The 10,652-nt window shown below is 39.0% G+C and overlaps 1 gene segment (V, D, J or C); it reads right to left on the reverse strand.

Annotated features, from left to right (window-relative positions):
- Window positions 1-899: 899 nt before the first annotated feature.
- Window positions 900-2,880, reverse strand: LOC146548595 (Ig kappa-b4 chain C region-like). The segment is given in 2 exon segments: window positions 900-1,218; window positions 2,849-2,880. Coding segments are annotated over 2 exon segments (351 nt in total).
- Window positions 2,881-10,652: the final 7,772 nt, after the last annotated feature.

Below are 10,652 nucleotides of genomic sequence, written 5' to 3' on the forward strand. Positions count from 1 at the left end.
AGAGCTGTGGACGGCTTACAGAGATGAGACATGTCAGTTTAAACATTTGGGTCTTTTTTCCTAACTGAAAATAAATTAATAAATTAAGGGTTAAAATGTATAAAACAGCTTTTACTTGGGATGTTGGATGGATGTAAGTTTCACAGTCGGGTTCCTCCACCAATCGTGAACCACAGTGATACAAACTAAAAAAATGAAAATAGAAGCAGTATCACACGTTTTCAACTCTATAGTTTAGGGAAAAAAATACAGTCGACTATTAAATATTTTTGACAAGCTAAAAATTTGTGATTTAACTGCTAAATTATTTCAATGTCAGTAGTTTTAGAATTTTGTCACAAGTCGAAAAAGTTGGAATCAACATATTTCAAAGAGAAAAATAAATATTATGAATACATGTAAATCCTATGTTATATAGAGAGGCTACTCATTTATTGCTGCACCACTGATAATTTTACACAGGGAGTTATTACAAGTACATAATAAAATGAAAGAAAATTGTTTGGGTAGATAATGTAAATATAAGGAGTGAAGTCATGTACCAAAGCCTATATTCCATAAGCATCAACTGATCCATTGATGAACAATTTAAGGTGGATTTTTCTCAGTCCTCTGCAAACTTTATTCATAAATTACACAAATACCAATAACAGATATCACTGATTTAAAATGATCATTAATATTTTGTAAGAGTGACAATAAATGTCCGTTTTGCATAAGACACAAACCTGCAGGAAATTTCCAAACCCATGAAAGAGTAAAGAAGGCAATAAACATGAAAATATTTGAATTAATCTTTATTGGGCTAATAAATTCATCAGCATTACAACAAGACAAAAAGAGAATAATCAGACCAAGAGGACAAAGAGAGAGCAGTATCAGAGTCCCAGTGAGTCAGCTCAGGACTGGGAACACTGGTCTCTGCTTATTATGTCTGAGACAACAGTCTGGGTGGCCTCACAGGTCACAGAGCCCACCTTCTCCCACTGGTCTGCAGGGAGCCTCAGGGTGCTGCTCCAGCTGTAGAGGCCGTCATTCTGCAGCGCCCCGGGGCTCCTGCTCTCCTCCCCACTGCTGCTTCTTCCATCTACCTTCCAGGACAGAGTCCAGTCCGAGGGGACGCCTTTATTGGCGAGACACATGAGTGTAGCCTTCTCCGGTTTCAGCGCATCATCACTGGAGGGGGCCAGTACTGTCAGGGAGGGGCGACTAAACCCACTGCAGAGAGAGAAAGAAAATACATTTTAAAGAAGTTGACAGTTTAAATGAAACTGGTCTTCAGTGTTTCACTTCCCTCGCTGAGCTCGGTAACCATGGAAACAGACAAGCATCACAGCTGAACCCTTGCAACAGACGAGTTACAGTACAAACAACTTAAAACATTGTGTTGTTTTTCAATATATCCCCATCTATAAACTCATTCTTAATCTAACAGTTAAAAAAAACAAACTACCTCTGATAAAACTACCAACATTTCTTATTCTTCTTACTTTCAACAAATAAATATGTGAAACAGACAGAGAACTAACAAAAATGAATTTTTGCTCCTTTTGAGAAAGATAAGTATTAACTGCACTGAAGTAGACAATAAAACTCTTCAAATCTGTTAAACATGTAATTATTAATTGAAATCTTTTTGACAGATCAAGATAAATGGATGACAAATAATTTGCAGTTACTTCCAGAGACAGAAAATGTCAAACATTTAGTTTGTCTGAAGTCATTAAATAACCAGCTCATATTTCATATTTTCATTTATATATAATTCATATTGTTCTAAAGTAGTAATTTCTAGAATCATAAAATGAAACTAAATAAAAGTAATTTACTTTCATAAAACAGTTAAACATATTTACAGTGAACATCCAGTCTGGTTCCTCCACCAAAAGTCCACCACAGTGATACAAACTCATTGAGGCGCCGTACAAAAACCTCTGACTGTAGAGAGACACGGCTCTCTGACTCTGAAACAAACAAACTCAACAAAATCATTCACTGTTTGTCCAGTTTGTTGGCCAACATGAAAACAAATATAAACAACAAAGTTTTATAAACAGTACATTTATTTAAATTCCAGCAACAGGATCTGGGTCGGACTTGAACCCAGGTTTCTGCACTGAGCTTTGTGTCAGAGGAGCTAAACTGGCTTTGAGAACTGGCTTTTAAAATGAGACAAATATTATCGACTGGTCTTCTAACAGGATATTCTACCCCCAAAATAAACTTTTTAGCACATTTTTAAATAAATAATTAGATATTTGGAAACAAGATGATATTTTGAAATAAGGCCCTAAATTGTGAATCCACCTTGTTGTAAAATGTCCCAAAAAACTGAAAAAGAGAGAAGCGTGATGATGATGATCAAACAGAAGAACAAATAACCTGAACAACATGTTTGCTCTGGGTTAGGGTCAGGGTTAACCTCTCACCCAAAATTATTTAACTGTATATGAACCAGTATCAGAGTAAAGCCAGCGTCAGTTGCTGATACTATTCTTATAACTAACTCATTTTTTATTTAGGTTTTCTAGAATCTCTTCATTTATTTTAAATGTTTCACAAAATCAAAAGTTCACAATAACATAGTGAGTGGCAAAACTTTCTAGAATTCAAAAAATAAGTCCTTCATTTTCTTCTAAATTATGGGATTTTAAGATATAAAAGACTTTGGATAGTGGGATTATTTAATAAAATAAACACTCATAAATACTGAAAAAAAAGAGTAGATATATTTCCAGTAGATCCCCTGATAAACGCAGATACAAAGGTTATTAAGCAATGTCGAAGGAGAGAAAAAGATCATTCAAAATAAAGTGTCTGATCACCTCCTCTGCATTCATGCTCTGACTCTCTGAGCTCGACTGGAAGGATGAAAACCATTCTTCCTTTCAATAAAACACATGCGCTGAGATTTGAAGGTGTTACCTACTGCTCACTGTGTCTGTGGACTTTGTTAATTAAATTTCCATAACAATATGTTTTGAAAAATTTGTTATAACAAACCACATCATCAGATGGATCCCACTCCCAGCTGGAGTCAGATGATTTCCATAGAGCGGCACTTTGCATCAGCAGCACCATGCTCCAGTGCTCTGGGAGAGTTTATAGTCCTGAGAGTTGAACACTGGATGACTGACAGCTGTCCTTCATCACAACAGAAGCCACAGAAATCCTCCTCATCAAAAACATGACTTTGATCTGCGTCCTCATCTGGACTCTCCTCTGCTGCTGCTTCACAGGTAAAGTCCAGAGAATCAAACTCCTCTCCTCTATCAACATCTGTCCCTCTGAAATGAAGCCCACAAAACCATGAAGCTGCTTTATGTTTTTGTCTCTGTGTCCTCAGAGTCCAGAGGACAATATACAGTGACTCAGCCTGGAGCAGTGAGCTCTGCTGTGGGAGGAACTGTGAGCATCAAGTGTAGGACCAGTCAGGATGTTTATGGCAACGACCGTTTAGCCTGGTACCAACAGAAAGATGGAGGAGTTCCTAAACTGCTCATTTACTACACTAGCAGTCGAGTATCAGGGATTCCAGATCGTTTTACAGGCAGTGGATCAAACTCTGATTTCACTCTGACCATCAGTGGAGTCCAGGCTGAAGATGCAGCAGTTTATTACTGTCAGAGTTTTCACTGGCCTGGCAGTGAGCGTGTGTTCACACAGTGAAAAACAGTCGTACAAAAACCTCCCTCAGTCAGACTGAACAGAAACTGAAGTGACTGCTGCAGCTGGAAGATACTGCAGAGACTGATACAGTTCACTGAGGACACACACACACACACACACACACACACACACACACACACACACACACACACACACACACACCTCGTGAAAGTAAACTTTGCTATACAGACAGATAAACACTCTCTTAATCAAAATCCAAGGAACAGGCCGATGTGTTGAGTTGGATGATTTAATAAGGAAAAAGTGTATTGTATTGTATCTTTATTTGTTTCAGACATATAAAACAAAAAACAATATATACACACTAAATATATTTTCATTTACAGATACGAATATATATGTAGATATACACACACACACACGTATGTGTTCAGATAAACAAAAAATATATAATGAAATAAAACAAAATCGTCTGACATAATGTAACAATGTTTGGTCTGAAAAGGAGTAGGAAGAAGTATGAACATACTTATTAATTCCTACCCCTGCTCAACATCTTATTGATCCCACATAATTCACCTAATTCCCATCATCACATACTCCACACGATACACGAGGAGAACCTATATAAACTTGGCTACCGTGCTTGATATAATTTGGATATAATTTGATATTTTTATACATACAATGGGTGATCATCTTTATCGGTATCATATTCTTCCAAAATCAGTTTTCGAAGTATTTTCATGAACTTACTAATTCCTGAGCATTGCTGTAGATCTATAGTAAAACTATTCCACAGTTTTACCCCATAAATAGTGACACAAAAGGTTTTAACCTTTGACCGTGCTTTAAGAATCCTTAGATTCAATTTCCCCCTCAATTCATAGTCTCCTTCTCTGTCATAGAACATCCTCTGTATATTTCCTGGTAACATATTGTATCTGGCCTTGTACATAATTTTTGCAGTTTTATATTTTATAAGATCCATAAACTTCAGTATTTTTAATTTCAAAAACATGATGTTAGTATGGTCTCTAAATCCTGCTTTATTAATCATCCTGATTGCTTTTTTTTAAATTTTACATATTGGTTGAAGTGCAGTTTTATATGTGTTTCCCCAAATTTCCACACAGTATTCCAAATATGGCAATATAAGTGAACAATAAAGTACCCGGAGTGATTTGGAAGGCAAAAAATATTTAACTTTACTTAGTACGGAGATGCTTCTTGACAGTTTGGCTTGTATATGCTTTATGTGAGGTTTCCAGCAGATTTTGTTATCTATTATCACACCCAGAAATTTTGTATCCGAAACTTGCTCTATTTCAACATTGTTTACTAATAATTTTGCTCCTGCATCTTTTTTACAATTTCCGAATAACATAAATGTAGTTTTTTCCAAATTTAATGATAGCTTATTTCTATCAAACCATGTTTTCAGTTTAATCATTTCTTGTGTGACAATTTCCAAAAGCTGCTGTAAGTTCTCTCCAGCACAAAAAATATTTGTATCATCTACAAATAGAATAAACTGTAGTATATCTGTAGTATAACTGTAGTGTGAAACTGTTGACAAAACCAGAAATAAACCAATAAAGATGTTGCATCAATATACAATATAACAAACACACCAGTAAGTCACATATTCAAAAATATGAGCACAATATTTATCTGCTTAGTGAGTGCCCGAATAAAACATCAAATGAAATCACGCTCATGATCAAAATGTAAAAGAAACCACATGGCATATGAGCTAGCTTAACCTTACTAGCTTAGGTTATACATGCATTCAAATTAAATTCAAACTACAAACTATATCACACCTTCACAACAAATAATAATGCACACAAGTCGTCTCAGTGATAACAAACAATATTACTTACATGATGATGCCGTTTATCAACTTGTGATGGCATGGATGTCAACAGATTAACAGAGGTGGAACTGCCTCTGGCTAATTAAATCTTACAGAGTAAAAATACACAAAAACAACCACTAGAGGGCAAACTGCAGGACAGAAAATACCTACCGCCTGCATGAATCATTTACATTCTTCATTAATAAACTATGATAGAGCACACATACAACTTAGACTCACTTGAAGAACACACAAATAAAAAGACATCACTTTAAATATCTGACTAAAAGTCACCGTCATCCTTTGAGGTCTCAATGTAAAATCAACGAGCTTTGGTCTTAGCAAAAAAATGTAAACGGACTCATAAAAGGTAAAAATGTAGCACAATAGTCACTGCTCTTGCTTGTCATCGTTTCACAACAGTTCCTACTGTACCAGCTTAAGTGCTACTGTACTATCCTATAACAATGACACAATACTTTATAATAACTACACAGTTTTAATCGTCATCCCTTTTTAAAATCAGACTTGTTTCTCTCCACTCGATATCATAAATTATTTAATTATTCACTGCTCACTAAGAGTAAATCAGCCTTTTATGTTGAGGACAGCTGCAGCTGACTGACTCTGTGTGTTTGCATATGTGTCCTGCCTCTCTGCTCACAGCTGTTAAGAGGCCAGTGTTGATCAGTGGCTGTCCAGGCCTTTCAGAGCCACTCACACACCAGTAGCACAATGATGATGTCACTGACTCTACTGCTGGCCACCCTGGGGCTCCTTGTTCAGGGTGAGACTCTCTGTGAAAACTTTGCTTCAGCATGCAGCCAGGTTCACCACAATGATGTTCTGCTCTGATGGAGAAACTCTGGCTCCAGCAGCACTGACCTTCTTCCATCTGTTCTCCATGTTAGAGAAATGATCCTTGAATGTTTGATTATCTTTCTCTGAGCTTGATTTGTCAATTGAGTCTGCTCTCGAGTCCACTGCATCCTTGTTTGTGACAACAGTATTCTCTTTTTGAGCAAAGATGTTAATGGCATGGATATGTAACTGACTTTTTGCATGTCCTGAGAACCTGAAGATAGCCTTTTCCCTAAATTTCTAAAGCCTACACGGACAAAGGCTGGGTCACACTTGTTGACTGATTTGAATAAACTTTGGCACAGTGGAAAAAAAGCCCCCCTTGTACACTGTTATGCAACCAAGGAAAAGTTGTGAATCGTTATTGTTGAAACGACAACACACATTCAGCTCGCTTCTGCACTACTATAAACTTCGGCTTTGAGAGTTTTGAGAACGCTCTCGAAAACGCATACATTTCAAAACGGAGCTGTCCCGTCGCAGTGTGGACACTCTAAAACGTCGACTTTCTAAAACGATGATGCATTTTAGTCATGTGATGCAGTCATGTGACCAATTAAACAAAGATAGCAGAGGGCATTATACAGCAGTTGTTTTGATTGCTCTCAATTTTGACAGCACTAAAAAAAGATTAATATCAGTTTGTACATGCTCCAGATAGCTTTTCTTCAAATTCTTTAATTCTCACTCGCTTTTGCGCAGGACTGGAACGTTTTCAATGTGGACGCACAACTCTGTGAAAACGACTGAAAACGCTAGTGTGGACGCGGAGCATTTTCAGAAGAAAAGGCCGTTTTCAAATCTATCCGGGCTAGTGTGGACGTAGCCTTAGGATCAGGTTGTGCAGGCTTTGTGCAGGTGATCATGTCTGAAACATCAAATTCTTCTCTGTCCCTGTCATCTGCGTGTGACTGGTTCCTGACATGGAGCTCATGTCCCTGATGTAAAAATGACGAGAAAACTTGTCACTCTATGAAATGCCTCTGACTGTGAAAAGGTGCGGCTGTAAGGAAAACTGGAGAGGACCCCGCCTGGGAGCAGTGTCATGACCAAACATGGCGAGACTCTCCCATGCCCCTGACAATCTGCTCCTATATAAAGGAATAATACAATGTTTGTGTAAAAATCCATCATTCTACCCTTATCTGACTTCTACAGCACTCCAAACTTCTTAAAATGTATTTATTTTAAAAACCAAGAAAACAAAATATAGAAAGAAAAAAATACAAAACTATTTCCTTCAAAGTAAATACTGCCAGTAGAATGAGCTGCCTTGGTGGAGATTTATGTTCTTGGAGGGCCTCTCGTCAATGACAGATATTAAATTTAAAAAAACAGAAAACTCATTAAATTAGTTAAACTCGGACAACATGCTGATTAAGTGCTTTTATTTCTGCTATGCAAAAGTAAACCTTTGACAAAGGGAGCACAAAATGTAAAATATATTATCTCTGAAATTGAAAAACTTCAAACAATATTTGCTTTAGAGACAAAAGTTCTACTGAAACATTTTCAGGGAGACAAAAGAAGAAGTGAAGAAGATATTACTGTCATGGTCCTGAGTCTGAGGACTCAGTGTTTTGTGTTCCTTATGCTTTTGTTCATTCCGAGTGTGTATTCTGTTGTGATTTTGCCATTTGTTAGGTTTCTGTTCTTTAGCTGCCTGCTCCCACTTCTCTGTGTTCCCTCTGTCTGTCCATGGTGTTATTGTGTCTGCTCATGAGTCTGCCTGTCATGTTCAGTGTCCTGTCTGATTCTCTGTGTCTGTTAGTTTCCTGTTTTATTCTGAAAGTTCATGTCTCATGTCAGTGTGTTCAGTTTTACCTCTCCCCTGTCTCGTTAGCCTTATTGCTCCCAGCTGTGTCTCCCTCCTGTGGCCCATTCCCTGATTACTCCCCGTGTATTTAAGCCCTGTGTTTTCCTGTGCTCTCTTTCGCGTCGTCTGTTTAACTCCGTGTCCGTCGGCATCATTCTGTGTAACCTGGTGTTTAGTCTGCGTCTCTCCGCCATCTTTCATTGTGTATTTTGTTCCTCCCCCTGTGCGTGTTTGGTTTAAGTTGAGTTCTTTAGTTTTCCCCAGTTTAGGTTGGTTTACTCCCCGCTCTGCTCCTCCTGTTTTTGTCACCTTATCACCTCTGCAAATAAATATTCACTTGCACCCCAGTCAGTGCCTGCATCTTGGATCCTTTACTCAATTCACCACACGACTGCTGTGCAGCCGTGACAATTACTCTGTCTGAAGACAAAATGTAACTCATCCAAGAGTCAGAATATATAATTAGTAAAGTTCAACAAAATGTAGCAGCAGCATCAGGGTTTTAAAATGACTCTGTACAAGTACAGAATTTAGTTCTTTGAGTGACTCAAATCTACTAACAGTTAACTTCCAGCCTGTTGCTCCACCAAAAGTCCACCACAGTGATACAAACTCACTGATCAGCTCTCTGACTCTGAAATCGATAAAATGTCAAACTTGTGTTCAATCAAATCTAAGGAAGACAGTGAGTCATGAATTTAAAAATAATCGCATGACCCTCAATGATCTAATGATCATAAATTAAATGATCTCATTTAATAATAGTGACAGGACTGATTTTATCCAATTTGCTGAAAATACACTGAACAAAAATATAAACGCAACACTTTTGTTTTTGCTCCCATTCCCCATGGGATGGACGTAGAGACCTAAAATTCATTCCAGATACACAATATAACCATCCCTCCCAAACAGTGGTCACAAATCAGTCCAAATGTGTGGTAGTGGGCACATCTGCTATATTGAGATAATCCATCCCACCTCACAGGTGTGCCACATCAGGATGCTGATCTGACATCATGAGTAGTGCACAGGTGTACCTCAGACTGCCCACAACAAAAGGCCACCCTGGAATGTGCAGTTTTGTCTCACAGCAAAATGCCACAGATGCCACAAGCAATGAGGGAGCGTGCAATTGGCATGCTGACAGCAGGAATGTCAACCAGATCTGTCGCCCGTGCATTGAATGTTCATTTCTCAACCATAAGCCGTCTCCACAGGCGTTTCAGAGAATATGGCAGCACATCCAACCAGCCTCACAACCGCAGACCTCGTGTAACCACACCAGCCCAGGACCTCCACATCCAGCAGGTTCACCTCCAAGATCGTCTGAGACCAGCCACCCAGACAGCTGCTGGAACAATTGGTTTGCACAACCAAACAATTTCTGCACGAACTGTCAGAAACCGTCTCAGGGACGCTCAACTGCATGCCCGTCGTCCTCATCGGGGTCTTGACCTGACTCCAGCTCGTCGCCGTAACAGACTTGTGTGGGCAAATGCTCACATTCGATGGCGTCTGGCACGTTGGAGAGGTGTGCGCTTCACGGATGAATCATGGTTCACATTGTTCAGGGCAGATGGCAGCTGAGAATGTCCCAGTTCTTGCATGGCCAGCATACTCACCGGACATGTCACCCATTGAGCATGTTCGGGATGTGCTTGACCGGCGTATACGACAGCGTGTACCAGTTCCCACGAATATCCAACAACCTCGCACAGCCATTGAAGTGGAGTGGACCAACATTCCACAGGCCACAATTGACAATCTGATAGACTCCATGCGACGATGTGTTGCACTGCATGAGGCAAATGGTGGTCACACCAGATACTGACCGGTTCTGGGTCCCCAGACCCCCAATAGCGCAAAAAACTGCACATTCCAGGGTGGCCTTTTGTTGTGGGCAGTCTGAGGTACACCTGTGCACTACTCATGATGTCAGATCAGCATCCTGATGTGGCACACCTGTGAGGTGGGATGGATTATCTCAATATGGCAGATGTGCCCACTACCACACATTTGGACTGATTTGTGACCACTGTTTGGGAGGGATGGTTATATTGTGTATCTGGAATGAATTTTAGGTCTCTACGTCCATCCCATGGGGAATGGGAGCAGTAACAAAGGTGTTGCGTTTATATTTTTGTTCAGTGTAGTTTTCTTCAGTTTTCTCTGTCATTTTGTAAAACTATAAAGTGGAAAATGTTTAACTTCTTTAAGGCGCTTTAAAGTGGTATGAAAACCATAATGTTGTAGAAAAATTAAGTGGGTTTAAATAACAGACATTCACAAAGGAACAATTTCAACACAAATGCGTCTAATTAGAGACTGTTGGTCAATATTATCATGAAGTGATTGATCCACTGATAGAAATCAGACTGATCCAAGTCTCTGTTGGAGTCAGTCAGATGATTTCCATAGAGAGGCACTTTGCATCAGCAGCACCATGCTCCAGTGCTCTGGGAGAGTTTATAGTCCTGAGAG

Source organism: Mchenga conophoros, linkage group LG22 (assembly GCF_057382185.1).
Source record: "Mchenga conophoros isolate Kocher_MC1m ecotype Shallow Benthic linkage group LG22, M_conophoros_male_GT1.1, whole genome shotgun sequence".
Classification (NCBI taxonomy): domain Eukaryota; kingdom Metazoa; phylum Chordata; class Actinopteri; order Cichliformes; family Cichlidae; genus Mchenga; species Mchenga conophoros.